The following is a 16,017-nucleotide window of genomic DNA, read 5'->3' as shown; positions in this document are numbered from 1 at the left end:
ACAGGCTGGGGGATGAAGGGATTGAGAGCAGCCCTGCAGAGAAGGGCTTGGGGGCACTGGTGGACAAAAAGCTGGACATGAGCTGGCAACATGCACTTGCAGCCCAGAAGGCCAAACTGTATCCTGGGCTGCATCCCCAGCAGCACGGGCAGCAGGGCGAGGGAGGGGATTATGCTCCCCTGCTCCGCTCTGGTGAGACTCCCCTGCAGCGCTGTGTCCAGCTCTGGAGCCCTCAGCACAGGACGGACATGGAGCTGTTGGAGCGGGTCCAGAGGAGGGCACAACAATGCTCCAAGGGCTGGAGCACTTCTACAAGGACAGGCTGAGAGAGTTGGGGCTGTTCAGCCTGGGGAAGAGAAGGCTGTGAGGAGACCCTATTGCGGCCTTCCAGTGCTTAAAGGGGGACTGTAGGAAGGATGGGGGCAACCTCTTTAGCAAGGCCTGTTGTGACAGGACAAGGGGTGATGGTTTTAAACTAAAGGAGGGTAGATTTAGACCGGGTACAAGGAAGACATTTTTTACAATGGGAGTGGTGAAGACCTGGAATGGGTTTCCCAGAGGGGTTGTGGAGGCCCCATCCCTAGAGACACTAAAGGTCAGGTTGGACGGGTCTGAGCAACCTGATCTAGTTAAAGATATCCTGCTCACTGCAGAGGGGCTGGACAAGACGACCTCTAAAGGTCCCCTCCAACCCAAACCATTCTAATATTCTGATTCTATGATACATCCAGGGTACTGTAGATACACATCAAACAAGGATTATAGTAGTAGAGTGTGTTTATAGAACTTAAACTGCAAATTAAGCATTTCAGTTTTACCATTAAAAGCACAAAAAACAAACAAAAATCTTAGAGATCACAAATTTGTCTGGAAAGCTTTCAGACTGGCTTTTTGGACACAGCAGTTACAAGTCACAGGCAGTTTGGGAACAGGTGAGTTCTGGAGAGCTGCCTGTGCCCTGTCTCATCAGACTCCCTGCAGAGCTGCTGAATTAGCATTTTTATGATGTGCAGACAAAACCAACTGGTGTGAAGTAGGATTAATAGGCAAAAGTCAGTAAGCATATTCCTAATGTTTATTGTAGAGCTGCTGGTAATCCAGCAGCAGCATAGTTTCATACAGAATAAAGCTGGCATTTAAAGATGCTATCTGTGAAAGGAGGCAAAGTTTTATTTAAAATCACATGCATTTCCATTCTTAGCACCAGCTCCCCGAAGCTGTACTGGGCCAGCAACAACAGTCACACTTTCTTGGCCAGAGCTTGCCTCTCTCTTGGACCTACTAATACAACCTTGGTAGCATCTGGAAGAATAGTCATAGGCCCTGCACACCACTAGCTCACACTGCACGTAAACCAATGGATTGTTATTAACAAACTGGAAGGCACTGAATTTAAACCGGACCATGTGTTTGTAGGGTGAATAATATGTAGTGTAGGTCGAATCTTGAGCACACCTAAAAACAAACAAAAAAACCTCTCATGAATACACGCTGCAATTAGTCATTTACATGCAATATAACACATAACATGAAAAGTGATTTCTTAAACATGATGAAAATGGTTTAGAAACCTGCAATTAGGAAAAGCAAGGTGCCCTTCTTTGGCAGCATTGAGCCATGTTACCTCCCTTCAGCCTGTCATGTGGCTAGGTACCTTGCATTTGTACTTTTTTCTGAAGGTGAATTATCCTTACCTGAGGTATATCACTGTTACCTCTCTAGTAATAACAATCCACAGTGAACTGGCCATAGCCACTTAGTCTATTTATAATTTTAAACTGGAATATGTGTGTTATATTTTGGGTCAATCCATCCCCTCTTCCCCAGTAAACCTCAAATGCCTATGTTCACTAAATAGTTAGAAGCTGACATTAATGTATGCTGTATTCACAGTATTCCATTGAAAGAAAATTTAAAAAGAAAAAAAAAAAAGAGATACAGGAGTTCAAAGGCAGTTCTTTCTGTATTTGTAATGCATAAGAGCTTACCCATTCTTGATTATATCATAGGTTACTGTCGTAAAATTGTGGGGAGTGGGAGATGCCACACATGTGTCCAGAAACAATACCAGGTTTGAGTCAGAGCTGTGCAGGTAAGCTTCAAGGAACAAATTCTGGTTGATATCAACACAGTATGGTGACTCATTCACTGGCCATAAGAAGGATGCAGAATGATAAAATGTAAGGTTTACATCATATCTGCCATACTGAGTTTCATTGACTTCAAAATTGTCCTCTGCAACATACATTCTTTGTGCCCATGTGTTCTGGAGCATTTTGCAGTTGATATGCAAGCGAAGTGTTCTATTTCTTGTGATCAGAGTACCAGAAGAAGATCCTCTAATAATGTTGGAATAGATTATTGTATTGTTGTTTCCCTGTTTGGCATATAAAATAAAATGCGAAATTAATTAATACGGTCACACAGCAAACTATTATGCATTCTAAACTTTACTGTACCCCTACAGCAATATGCACAGTAAATGTATTATTTCCTGGAAAGTCTGCTGTGGAGGAGTCTGAACCTAGTAATTTCTGTTCTCAAGGTAAGAATCTGTAATCTACATGTAATATTCGGTGACTACAATGTGGACCTAGAAAACTAATTACACTACAATCAGAGATAACTAATTAAATACAACCTGTACAATTCTTTGAACATCAAATGCCTGAAGGATCTGGTCAAGCAAGGTATTTAAGCTCAAATCTGACCTACACTACAATTAGTCATATCTACTAAAGGCTTTAAGATATTTTTAACTATGACACTCATCTTGGGACCTCAAAAATGCTAAGTATTTGCTTCCTCCTGCACTTTATTCTTTAGAATATCAATAACAGGCTACAAGTGAATGGTCTGGCAGCAGAAGCAGGAAATATGGGTATTAATAAACCTGATCCCTCAGGAGAGGGAGAGGCAGCCCATAATCACCAGGACATTTCCAGTCCCTGAAGACCTTGGTATAACTTTCAATTTGTGTGGGTTTTCAAAATCAGTTCTTCAGTTTGAATTTTTACACACTCACAATATTTGCATATTCTGTTGAAACATTTAAAGTCGTACCTCTCTCACTGTGCCGCAGCCAGTGTATGGTATGTCGAATATAACATACTCTGATGTAATGTTGGGTTTGCAATGGGGGTCATTCAAGGAGAGACGCCAAGGAGAGTAGCCATATGACTGAAGGTAGTATCTGCTCACCACTGCATGCATGTAGTCTGACAAACACGACAGTGCTAGCAGACAGCAAAGAAAATATGTTACAAGCTCATTGAAGTGACTGAAAAAGGTTATACTTAAATAAAGTGTCTTTTGCAGAAGCAGCTGATATTGCAGGAGTTCAGAATCCGAACCATATACTTGCATCTCTATGAAATGTTACTGATTTAATTTAAAATAACACAAAATGGGTGATTTTTTGAAGTGGTACAACAAGATTAAGATTAACAATCAGTGAATATAATTGAGAAGAAAATTGAGAAGAAAATAATAATTGAAAAGAAAATAATCTGCTTTAAACATTAACTTACTAGTGCTCTGATCTGCCAGAGTGGAATAATAATCAGCCTGAAAACCTCTGTACGTATATTGAGAGTTACTGTAAAATCGGACAGTCAGCAGGTTTGAGGAAGATGTGTATGTGCGAAAAGAACCAGAACAAAATTTCCCAAGGAGACGAGACGTATAAAGTGGCCCATCATAGACTTCCACATAGTCAGACAGGCATCTGCCACCTTCCATCCTGGGGAAAAAACATGACTATTTAGTCAAATGCTTAATTTTGGGGGTTTTTTACCTCTTCCCTGCCCCTTTTTTGTTTTAACTCAGATTAACTGTTCATAGCAAAAAAGTACATTTTAGTGATATGAATATCAAGCCTTTGGAACAGAAATTACATCCTCCAACTTCTGTCTCATTGGATGCCAGCCACATTACTGACTAAATAAACAAAAATGAATAAATTTGTCATCCCATAACATACTGAAAGCTTTTAAATACAACCTTGAAATCAAGCAGCTCTCAGCTTAGTAAGTCCAAGGCATCAGTCCCATACATCATCTTCCCAAGTAAAAAATCTTTACTTACTGAACATCTCTAAATGTGAGAGTGACGCGAAAGTTGCTTTTTACTTCTATTTCCCAAACACAGTTGGCATTGTTTGGATAATTTCTGGGGTAAAATGGACTCTGTAATGTGCCAGATGGAGAAGAAAGCAAGCCACCACAAGAATAATCTTCTGTAGAGAAAAATATGAAAAGAAAAATATCTCTCTTAGATTTTCAAGTTTTACTTTCTTTAATGGCAAAATAAAAAAAAAACCTTCTCTCACTAAATGACCTAACATTTACTATGTGAACAAGGAAATTTTCAAAATAAGTACTATCCTCAAATGATGTGCTTGAACAATCAGCTGAAATAAGAATTAGATTAATAAAATTACTTATGAAGTGCTTAAAACTTCATAAGCACTTGTGAAATTACTGCTTAACTGCAAAGAAATAATTGACTTCACTGGTTGTGAAATCACCTGCACTGCTAATTTAGAACAGGCATTATTGCTTTGGTATAAAATGAAGAGGAATATGCCGCAAAATTAAAAGCAGTAACACACCTCCCAATTTCTACAATCATGATCAAGCAATTCCTCTGCCTACACAAGTAGACCACAGCCCCCACAAAAATACATGACACTTTCCATCTGAGGGTCCCCTTAGATGCTCACAGATGTTCCCCCTCAACATCAGGACACACTTTTTCACCGTGAGGGTGGCTGACCAATGGCACAGGTTCCCCTCAGAGGTGGTGGACTCTCGGTCCTTGGAGATAGAGAGCCAAGAGCCATTTGGGCATGGTCTTGGGCAGCCAGCTCTAGGTGACCCTGCCTTAGCCAGGGGGTAGGACCAGTTGTCCTCCAGAGGTCCTTTCCAACCTCAGCCATCCTCCAACTCTGTGATCCTGAGCAAGGGCAGGAGATAAGCGGACCCCTCAAGCCCTCCAGGCCCTACCTGAGGTCTGCGACAAGGGCCGACTCAAGCTGGAGCTACCTGGCGCTGCCAGGCAGAGACCAGCACCTGCGCTCACTCCTCAGCAACTCCTTAGCTGCAAAAAGGAGTTCACTGCGCTGCGTGTGAATGCATCGGCCCTCTTTATTTTGGGAAAAGCAGTAGTAACCATGAGCAGGGACGCTGGCCTCTGCACAGCTGTAGCAATGAGTGTGCCACGAACAAGCAACGCCTCTGTCTGCAATCAAGGCCAGAAAAAAGAGGTGGAGAAAGCCCTGCCCCTGCCCTTCAGGCAAAGAAAGAAAGAGTTTTCTGGCAGCAGTCGGGCGGCAGTCCTGTCCACAAAGGTGCCCCGAGCCAAATCGCCTGTCAGTGAGGCCAGAGGGTCTGGATGGCCAGAGGCGTCAGGACCCGTCAGAAGGCCCTTAGGAAGAGTGTGTGCTTCCGCCCTGGCAAAGAGTAGGGGACAGCTCTGGTCTTACCTGGGGTGCTGTTTTGGGCGAGAAACGAGGAGTAGTAGGCTTGGAAGCCTCTCTGGGTGACAGAGCCATCGCTGCGAAACAGGATGGTCAGCTGGGGCCCGGTTGAATTGAAGACACTGTGGTTGTTGCTGCAAACGTTCCCCAGGAGCGGGCTCCCAAGGGACCCACTGTCGTACACCTCGATGGCGTCGTACTGGCAGCTGCTGCCTTCCAGCCTGCGGAGGGAGAGGAAGGTCTGTCTGCACCACAGGCCGTGCCTCCTCCGAGGACGAGCACTGGCAGGAGCTGCAGGGCTCGAGCAACCACCCCCGCTCCTGGCCTGGCCCCGGCACTCGGGCAGAGGCGAACAAGGCCCCGCCGATGGGGACCAAGCCACCCCTGAGCCCACAGCCAGCGCTGGGCACCCTGCCCACACCACAGCTGCCATCCCGCCAGACTCACTGGACATCCAAAAACTGGAGCTCAACTCTGTGATCTGGATCCCACAGCCTTATGTGCCACACGCAGCGGGCGTTGTTGGGGTAGGGGTTGGGGTATCCCGGGCTCTGGATTGAGCCGGACAAACCCTCAAGCAAGCCACCACAGGAGCCAGCGCCTGCGGAAAGGAGCAGAGCCTGGGAATGGGCAGAGAGCTCTTGAAACCCTGTCGCCAGAAGCTGTCAGAGAAGGCATGGACCCCCGCAAGGAGACTCTGCCACAGCCCCACAGAGACCCTCCCTCCTGGGCACATGGCTGCACCCCAAAGCCTCATCCCCACATCCCCCCAGCCCAGAGCACAGGCTGTCCTCTACAGGTATTGTCCAAACTCAGCCATCCTCCAATTCTGTAATCCTCAGCAGTGGCAGGATCTAATTGGAACCTCAACCTCTATTTGGTCGCACCTGTGATTGATGGCATGGGAGGAGTCAAGCTGGGTGCATGTGTCTCTGCAGGGAGAGAGCAGCAGGTGAGTGAATAGTATTTTTCCTAAAAGGAACATACTTCTTGGGTCACCCTTCTCCAAAGCAAACCCCAGGACATTGATACACGAGACCTACATTCATCACTGTAATATGGCATGACTGAGCACATTTGTTGCAGTACCAACTGCCCCTCAAGGGCCTCACCACTGTGGCACTTTGAAGACCAGCTCCAAACCTATGAACAGTAGAAGCAGGTGCTTCAGTCCAAAAGGATTCCAAGTGATCCTGCATCTCCCTAAGCTTCTGGGACAATACCCAAGGTCTGTAAGTGCTGGCTATATTGGGTCTTATAATGGAGCATCCCAGAGGAAGAGCACCCCAAATAGAATACGATGTAAACAGAAATCTCTGGTTACCTGTTTGCAGAGGCACTGTTATTCCCGAGTCTGGAAGGAGAAAACAAGAGGGTGTGAGGCAGTCAGACCCCTTGGCTCCCCTTGGACCACATACTGTATGCTCATGGAGAGCTGTGGAGGGATTCCTGGGGAGCATGGCCTGGCTCAAAACCACCCTGCTCCTCTCACTCTGCTCTGTATGCAAGCCATCACCCATATTCCAGATCTCCTGAGCACAGTCTGCAAGCGCAGGCATGGTGTCCCTCTGAAGCAAAGGCCCCTGTGTCAGGGACATGGACACATGACCCACTGCTGCCCTATGGAGAATGGAGCAAGGGCTGGCTGCCTTTGCCCAGCCTCACACAAACTCCAGATGGGTTTTCTTCAGGAAAATTACATCAAAATGCAAAAACCCACCTGAACATATGACAGAAGCATCCCTTTGATAACAGCCATAGTACTCTTCCTTGTAAGGGCAATACCACAAATAGTCTTCAGAGCCCGCACAGTTCACCTCTGTCATCATGTATGGGTTCCAGTTGGATGAAGGGAAAGAGTACATCACACCAAGAGGCGAGCCACAGCCAAGCTGCCTGCACACAACCTGCGCATCTTGCATGTCCCACAGGTACCCGCAGACTTTAGTCCAGCTTCCAAAAAAGAAGACTTCCACATTGCCTGCACATCTGTTCGGCCCACCAGTCAGCTGCAGCAACAGCTCTTTGAGAGACACAAAACCCTTGGTCAGGTCAGCAGTGCTCTGGTTTCAGGCAATTATATTTGCTGACTGATACACACGAAAGTCGGTGGTGCTGGTGGCCCAAGGAGACCCACAGGTCTTTGCAAACCAGCCCCAGCTTGTGTGCGACCTGTGAAAGGCATGGGGCCAGGACCTTACCACTGGGATGGTGGGCCTGTGCTCTCACATTTAGCCCCCTGCTTCCTGGCAGAGCGATGGGAGAGCACAGGCTCCTCCATCCTCCCCAGGCATGGCTGCCCCCTGACACTGAGCAGCATCCACCTGCAGCACAGTGCGGGGCTGGCAGCCCCTTCTTGGGCTCCCATGCTGGGGGATAGAGAGGCTGGGGCAGCAGCGGGCATGCATGTCCCTGGGGCCATGATGACCTGGCAGACAGACTCACCATCAGCTATGACTGGAACTGCAGAGGACAACAAGCAGAAAAAAACCACATGGAGAGCAAGCGAATTAGGACAAATCCTTTGGGAGATGTCAGCACACTTCACGCTTTCCCCAGTGAGTCAAACCCCCAGAGAAAGGCACAAGCAACAGATCACTTTCTTCCTAGCAAGGATGCTGGCTGCTGGGGGGCAGAGCCATCCCCGAAATCCCAGCTCCCAAATAACTTTGATCTCACACACACACCCACCCCAGCATAAAGCATATATGAGCTTTTTTATCATACAAATTTCTTCCCAAAAATAAATATGATGGTAAAAATATAAAGCTATCACTATCATATAAGTGAAAAAAATCTGATAAATTCTACTTACAAATAGTGGTCTCACGTGGTGTTGGGGGAGCTGTATTTGTTCTTTTTTCTAGAGAAGAAAAAACCATACATGATACCATGTGAGGAGATCAACAAGGGAAATATAATTTGAAACTTCCCAAACACTGTTCCAGCCTCTAGCAATTTGTGGCTGATGAACTTTAGATCCAAGAGGTTTCTTTCTATTTTAGTAGGCCTTAGCAGGTTTTTCCTCCATTAATCATCAAATCTCTTTGTGAACCCACCAAAATCTGCAAATGGCCCAGAGAGTGCCATGTGCCCTCGAAGTGAGAAGAATATCTCTCTGTTTGCTTTGAACAAGGTGTCAGCTGGTTTCACCTGATCCAATCAGAAGTTGATGGCTGTGCTTCTTGCACAAGAATAGGCTGTGAACAACTGTCTCCTCCTCCCTTTCTCCGTACCAAAACCAACAAAGCTACCCCAAAAATCTTAACAGAAATTAATATAACTGAAAACTATCTAGTGAGCTGGTCAGAGCAAGGCCAGTGAGGAAGGGAGGCTGCAGACCCCATTATCTTCCTTCATTTTGTACAGTTGCAGAAAAAAGGGGGTCTCCAAAAGATCCCTGTGACAGGTTTTGCTCACATTCCCGCCACATTTAAGCTACACGGATTTGATCCATACCTCACTGCTAAACCCAGCTGGCGACATGAACTCTGAGTCAGAGAAGCTTTCCCTGCTAAAGCTCCTGTACAGGGTACTGGATGGAAAGCCCTCCAATTGGCACCAATAATCAAAGGTGTCCCATGGGACAGGGCTCTGGCAGGCCGAGAAAGGTGGTCTCCTTCCTCATGCTTCATCTAACCTAGGGAGTTATGTTCTCCGAGGTAGGGCTTTATGGGGTTATTTAAACCCCAGGGGAAGAACAGCATATAGACCACCATTATTACCCTTCTATATCAAGGCTCACAACTCTCCAAACATCCCATCATAGAAAAGTTTAAAAGGATTTAAAATAGGTGAGTTCGGCTGTTTAAAAACTGGTTTCAAAATATAAATGGAGTTGTTCCAGTGTTTGATTTATTTTAATAATTGTAGTTACTGAAATAAAACTGGTTTCCATATTGGCTTAATCACAGTGTCACTATATTACTTTGTAAGAATTGTGGTTTTGAAAAAGAAGAGCTGAGGTGTCTGGTAAGACGAGAGTGAGCATGGTAGACCATGGGAATATTAGGCCACAGGAGCAGGTGATGACAGCACCAATCCTATAATCAAAATGAAAAAGAGCATTTCACGGGGGCAGTGAGGTCCTGCTCTGTCTCCGTATAGGTCACTGGAAAGCAGGCTACAAACCTGTATTCAGTTAGAATTTGTTCAAACCATGGATGGCTTTTCGCTGTGCTTTCAGATACTCAGAAACTGTTGCATTTATAGACCCTTGGTTTTTCACACAGCGTTATTATCTTAAGGTTTTCAGCCAAGCACTGATTTGTTTAAGCTCTTCATTGCAGCAATGACTTGCATTCTTTCTTGGAGAAGAGTGACATATATATAATTATATGCTGCATTTTAAGTGCATACATACACTGCCATATAGAGCCTGCATGGGCTCATTTCAGCATCTGGGAGCCCAATCTGAAGGACACTGAACCCCTGACTATACTGGTAGGTTGGCTACATCAGCTACAACTGGACTAGAAAAGTTCTCAAATGCAAGCATCAGCTTAGAGAGAACATTTAGCAATGCGACATCTATAAACAATGTACATTTTTACATAACTTCTGAATTACCTGTTGTAGAAGCTTCTGACGTCCAAAATACAGACACTGTCGTCACAAGCAGCCAAAAAAAAAAAGAAGTTGAAAGAACATTATATGAATTAAGTAATGTGGATGGGAAGCTTTCATACACCCGATCCTCTGGTGACACTGACAAAGGGGTGTCTGCTGATTTACAAGGGAGTGGATTAGGTCCAACTATTGTCGGCAATAATCCTGCTCCATGCAAAGTCTGAGAGGTGGGAATATGCCTTCACTGACTAATATGTATGTATGTATGACAAGACCTGTAATATTGGCCCTTAAACACAGTCTATGTATTAAAAATGATTTCTGGATGTAAAGGAAGACCCTAACAGAAACGTGCCTAACAGAAACGTGCCATTTATTCAGTGAGGAGGGAACTTTCCAACGTGTCCCACCTGCTCCTCATGCATGCAAGGCTTTAAATCTAAATTAATTAGAAGGTAATGAAAGGATCAAACAGTAACTCAGTATTTTCCAGCTCAATATCAACATTCCAGCTTAGTTTTCGACATCATTAGGTGTTCCTCGAATATTTATGAAGGGAGTAAATAATAGCATTAAAAACTGGACCCTGGAAAGAGCCCTGAATGGTTATTTCATTTCATTGTGTACGTGGATGTTTGGGGGAACACAGAAAGGCAAAACAGGTTTTTGCTTTTGATTCATTAGTCCGAGTCAAGTTAATGCCAGAACTTTACATCTGAAAGACAGAGGGATGGAAAGACAGTGGAAATGCTTTTGATCTTTTTCTGCTCCTCCCTCCTGCACAAAGAATGCAAGAGCAGCTGCTTAAAATGAAATGCCTTGTTTCTCACAGCACCATGCTGGCACTCTGTTCAGTGTGGGAAGCCTCACCTGAAAAAGGGGAAGGTGTTTTTTGAATACAGGAAAAGTGTTTTACCCTGTTTGAAGCATCCTCCCTCCCATCAGACCCACCAATATCTATATTGGTCCCCAAAGGGATGAAAGTGGCTGGGCAGACCACTGCCTCTGCAACCAAATCCAATTACTCTCGTAACAGGAATTAGACTATGGGAAATTAGAATAATACAAAATTACAGTAATTCCTATTATATTCTAATAATGACAATAATAATAGGAACAGGGATATGTGCCATACTTGTTTTACCTAGGGCGCTCTCTTATTAAACACCAATGTGTTAGTTGTAACCAACTTAAACAAATACAAAACACGTGGCATAAAAAGCACCTCACACTGTTTAAAATAAACGTGCATTTCATGCAGAAAATACATATTAGTCTTTAAATTCATTACCCCAATACAAAGAGTCAGAAAATCATATCATTGGCTTTACAGTATAGTCATTTGAATTTCCTTCACTAGCCTCTACAAAATGGTGACAATAAAAATTTAAAAACATTTAAGCAGTTCCAGTAAAAGCTTTTGAATTTATGGGTATAACAATTGATTTTCTCATCTTGTATAGGCTTGACCTGCTCATGGTTTCTGAAAGAGTTAAGCTGTGCTACTAAATCCTCTTTTACCCTTAATTCTCAGCATTAGCCTGATGTGAAATATATCCACAAAGGTGATCAGAAGTGAGACTCTTTACCTGCATCCACCTGAATTTGAAGACTTATTATTACCATCCAAGACAAGATCATGGTGGCAGCCATCTCCTTGGAGCTCTTGATATAGAAGGGCACCAGAATTTATAGGCAGAGACGCTAAAGGGTGTAGCTTAGTGGCCCAGTCTGTCCCGTCAGTAAGTCAATACCAAACACATTCTGTCACTGCTCTTACTGCCCCAATGTCCATGACTGTATGTTTGATTTGTTACACAATAGTTATAGCTTCCTGGTTCTACAAGAAGCCAACACCTGACATCCTCCTCGGAGAAGGTAGAGAACAAAAGTGGTTGCAATGGCTGCTATTTTTCCATCCCACCCCTCTTTCAGCTGTGAAGTTCTGTTGCTGTCACGAATGTAACATGTCCGTTTCTCGGGTTTGAGTTGTATCTGAGCCAAAGTTGCTTTTAAGTCTGTGCAACAGAGCCTTCCTTTTTGTGACTACAGAGGTGGAAGGGTAAGAGTGTGGTGGGAAACGATTGAAGGGCTTATGCAGACCCTTCTGACTCGCCTGGACTCTCCTGGGTAGACATACCCACCAGGTGCTGGGAGGACATTTGCACAAATTGTGCAAAAACTTCTAGTAGATAAAGATTTGACATGCTGGTTGTTCCTGCTGCTAGTTTTAGATAGGTTTGGATTCATTACTGATTGGTAAACATATTGCTTCTCAAGAACTCAGGAATATGTTTCATAAGACTCATGAACCATGCAACACAGCTGTCCCAGCCCAGCACCCAACCTCAACCCAATACAGCAGAAGAACAAGGGGAGGAAGGAAGCACAAACTCCATAGTGGGAAGGGAAAAAAAGAAAGGACTACTTTGTTAGACATGCACACAGTTCATTGACTCTGTAAACATGGGTAATCTTCTCTTATCACAGTTTTGCAAGCCAGATGGAAGAAGTGGTCATTCAGAGGGATTGAAGGAAGTAAAGGAGGTAGCTTGGTAAACAGGTTGGGGCAGCTGTTGCATACCCAGAGAGATAAAAGAAAAGCAAAATCAGATTAAAAATATTGACAATTCAACAAAAGTTGTTAATATTTGAATGGAAAAGGAGAGCTTGTGAGACAACGCCAAAGATCAAGCCTGAGGCAAGCTCAGGTTGGCTGGTTCACACAGGCCTCAAGAGTTGCAATGCCAAACATCACTGCATGGCCATCCTGCCTGAGGACTGGCATTCACTGCTTGGAGCCCAGTGTCTCAGTTCTTCTGTCCCTGGATAAAAAGAAAACAAATGTGGTGGATTGACCTTGGCTGGCTGCAAGATGCCCACCCAACCCCTCTCTTATTCCTCTTCCTCAACAGGGCAGGAGGAGACAATAAGCTGAAAAAGCTCATAAGTCAAGATAAGGACAGGGAAATGACTTACTGATTACTGTCACAGGAAGAACAGGCTCAACTTGGAGAAAAATAGTTTAATTAATTGCTAATTAAAATATATATGGATAGTGAGAAACACATACAAATTAAAACAACTTAAAACAACACCTCCCTATTTTCCTAGGCTCAGCTTCATTCCTTCATTCCCAACTCCTCTACCTCTCCTCTCCCCAAGTGGCACAGGGGGAATAAGGCGACTGGAGGGCTGCAGTCAGTCCACAGCAGTTTGTTTCTGCTGTTCCATCTTCCTGCGTAAGTTCTTCCCGTATCCTTCAGGATCAGCCTGCACCAGCATGGGCTCTCCGTGGCCACAGATCCTTCAGGAAATGTCCCCTTGCTACAGCACAGGGCCCTCCATGGACTGTGGGGCAACCTCAGCTCTGGCACCAGGAGAACCCCTTCCCCCTCCATCTTCTCAGACTACGGTTATCTGAGAGCTCATGCACAGTTAGAACAGAACTGATTAAAGATCTTGATTGTAATGTATGAGCAACAGAGAAGTCACAGCTGTGGACAACTGCATAGACACATGGCTATGTGGGGCTACCACTGCTATTATTCACCCTCTTTCTCTTGGTTTACTGTTCCTTTCCCAGCCCTTTCCTCTGTGCTTTATTGCTGGCTCCTTCTTCCCCAAGAGTGGAATGGCATTTAGATCCACACTAATAGCTTGTAAGAGGGCACCATGCAGGAGAGCAGTGAGTGTTTGGCCAAGATCTGTTACAGCTGAGAGTATCCAAGTAAGCAGGTGAAGACAGCTCTTTGTGAGAGTCAAGAGCTACATGAGGAGATAATTATATTGATCTTATTACACTCAGGATCTATGACACATTCCTGAACAGTAACCATACCCGTGGCTAGAGTGGATACTTTTGAAAAGTGGGGAGAAAAAAGGCTTATCAAAAACTCAGGTCAAATTCAGCAAGCAATTTCATTTGAGCAAAATATTAATCTGTAAAAAATTTCTGTTCTGTACCTGTCATAATGAAATGTTTCAAATAAAGTTGTTGGAAATTGACCCAATCTATTTTTCAAAGCTTGAAGAACCTGAGAGCAAAACTATATTGTTCTTTTGTGACTGTGTAAGATTGCAACTGAAAAAAATTATTATTCACCAGCACTGCTGTTATTGAACTGCTTGTCCATGCCTGAGGAAGAGAGCAGACTTGGGATTATCTGGGAAGGGTACTAGGGAGATGGTTATGAAAGACAAAAAAACTTGTGCCTAGTCTCCATTTTGTGTTCCTGTTGGCTGCCTTTCATCTGCTTCCAGCTCCTCTCCCTCTCCCAGATCTCCACTGACTCCAACCCCCCCAGCTAATGAACTCCAGTCTCTTCTTCACACCCAAGTGAGGTACGCAATCTCATTACCATGATTGAATGCTGCAAGATCCGTTTACCAAAGGTCTGTATAAGATAACAGAAATCAATCGTTTTTACCTTACAATCTTGCAGAGCTGGAACTGTTTGATACTCGTTTATTTTCTGGTAGTAAACACTCCAATATATTACACAGTGTGTCAGAGGACGAGTTACTTGTTATATGAACTTCTTAAATCAACACAATCAGACTTGCAGCAGGTAAAGATAGTTAAAGGCTTAATAGAAAAGGAAAAATAAATGAAAAACATAATATCAGAGAATATCCTTGTCACTATGAAGTCTGAATACCTAAGGTTTACATAAACAGTTATCAGAACAGAGATAATAACGAGATCTAGAGTAGGAACGAGGACTGCGGCTTGCATACTTTTAAGAAGCCTTTAACCACTGCTAAAAAGCTACTCTTTACCCTGCAATTCTCTGTGTCTGGCACCATGCAGCAGAAGCACAGAGACCTCTCCTACCCTGGCCAACTGAGAGTCAGGTGTTTAGATTGGTTTTCTGGGATGAGATAGATGGATCCGACCCCTTTCACCTTGGGCATTTCCTTGCTGAAAAGATTAACTCTTAAGACATTTTAGGATGGTTCTGACCCATGGTCAGAAGGAAAATGGCTTCTACTTTCCCATCTGCAACTAGCCTCACCCAATCATAGTACATCCGGCACTCGCTGAGATCACTCACCATTTCTAACCTTTTAGGCAGGGACTATATGCCTGATTCCAAATAACCAAATTTAAGTGTCTCCAAGGTTGGTGGCAACTGATGCCACCAAGAGATAGGGAAGGGCAGTTCAGCTTCCATCCATCCAAGATCTCACTTGCATCTTGCCTTATGCTTGTTGAAGAAACTTGATCTTATACCTGACAAAGAGCAGAAGTTGGAAAAGGCAAGCAGCAGCTTGCAGAAGGAGGAAGGGTCTCTTATTTTTCGCTCAACACAGAAAGAAAAACAGTAGAATGATCCATTAAACCACAATCCCATAAAATTTCATTGAAAGGTAGAATGTTACCATAAAATAAGGGTAACCAGAAGCATTTGACAGATGTCATAGCTTGAAAATTTACATTGTCTTGTAACCAAGAAAAAAACAAAGATGGTGTTAAAGTTCACAACCTAAACACTTTGTTCTGTCATTCAATAAAGTTTAACACTGCTTTCACACAAATATTAACAATGTTTCCACATTATTTATGCAGTGGGAGAGAAACTAACAGTGCTATGTATTATTAACACACACTTCTGCCTATACAGTTTGGCCAACTTCCTAAACAATCCATCCCACCTAGTTTTGAATTTAGGGTAACAGTTTCATGAATTCAGCTCGGGTGGGCTGGTCACTGCAAGCTTTAGACTTAGCAGTTTTGCCTCCTTTTCTCAATAGGACTTGTAATTGCATCAAATGCTTCTGCCATCCTGACAAAATAAATAAGCCCACAGCCAGAGGAAAAGTCAAAGCCAAGGGCATTTCTATTAAACAGGAGAGAGACAGTGCCCATAAAGATATTTAAAAGAAAAAAAGGAAACCACAGAAATATGTTTTATGAGAGGAACAACTGTTTGACCAGCACAAGCACATGACTGAATTCTGCAGTT

The 16,017-nt window shown here is 43.9% G+C and overlaps 1 protein-coding gene across 6 annotated transcripts; it reads right to left on the bottom strand.

Annotated features, from left to right (window-relative positions):
* Positions 1-1,060: 1,060 nt before the first annotated feature.
* Positions 1,061-11,825, bottom strand: LOC142063578 (scavenger receptor cysteine-rich domain-containing protein DMBT1-like). Of its 6 annotated transcripts, XR_012662811.1 has the most exons (15): positions 11,638-11,784; positions 10,049-10,084; positions 8,295-8,342; positions 7,925-7,942; positions 7,200-7,502; positions 6,804-6,833; positions 6,367-6,411; positions 5,927-6,080; positions 5,486-5,700; positions 4,087-4,237; positions 3,531-3,742; positions 3,064-3,236; positions 2,247-2,377; positions 1,989-2,148; positions 1,061-1,455 (listed from the first exon to the last, which is right to left on the bottom strand). XR_012662811.1 is itself a non-coding variant. In XM_075107473.1 (14 exons), the coding sequence occupies exons 1-14, from the start codon at positions 11,699-11,701 to the stop codon at positions 1,170-1,172; spliced, it is 2,124 nt and encodes a 707-aa protein (XP_074963574.1). In that variant the 5' UTR covers positions 11,702-11,825; the 3' UTR covers positions 1,061-1,169. The 6 variants fall into 6 exon arrangements, 5 of the variants coding, with proteins under 5 accessions (XP_074963574.1, XP_074963576.1, XP_074963575.1 ...); XM_075107473.1 differs by having other exon boundaries at positions 1,989-2,377; positions 11,638-11,825; XM_075107475.1 differs by having other exon boundaries at positions 1,989-2,377; positions 6,804-7,062; positions 11,638-11,714.
* Between the last annotated feature and the right edge of the window lie 4,192 nt (positions 11,826-16,017).

This window comes from Phalacrocorax aristotelis, chromosome 12 (assembly GCF_949628215.1).
Source record: "Phalacrocorax aristotelis chromosome 12, bGulAri2.1, whole genome shotgun sequence".
In the NCBI taxonomy this organism is placed as follows: Eukaryota; Metazoa; Chordata; class Aves; order Suliformes; family Phalacrocoracidae; genus Phalacrocorax; species Phalacrocorax aristotelis.
The sequence above is the reverse complement of the archived record's forward strand: the minus strand, read 5'-3'. Positions and strand labels throughout refer to the sequence as shown.

What these genes read in the sequence shown, in the direction of transcription:
- LOC142063578 (XM_075107473.1), bottom strand. Translation starts at nt 11,701, where the DNA reads ATGGCTGCCACCATGATCTTGTCTTGGATGGTAATAATAAGTCTTCAA. An exon ending in AACAGTGCCTCTGCAAACAG is followed by an intron (nt 6,412 to 6,803) that starts GTAACCAGAGAT and finishes CTCTCCCTGCAG; the next exon opens with AGACACATGCACCCAGCTTG. An exon ending in TCTGGCAGATCAGAGCACTA is followed by an intron (nt 3,237 to 3,530) that starts GTAAGTTAATGT and finishes GCTGTCTGCTAG; the next exon opens with CACTGTCGTGTTTGTCAGAC.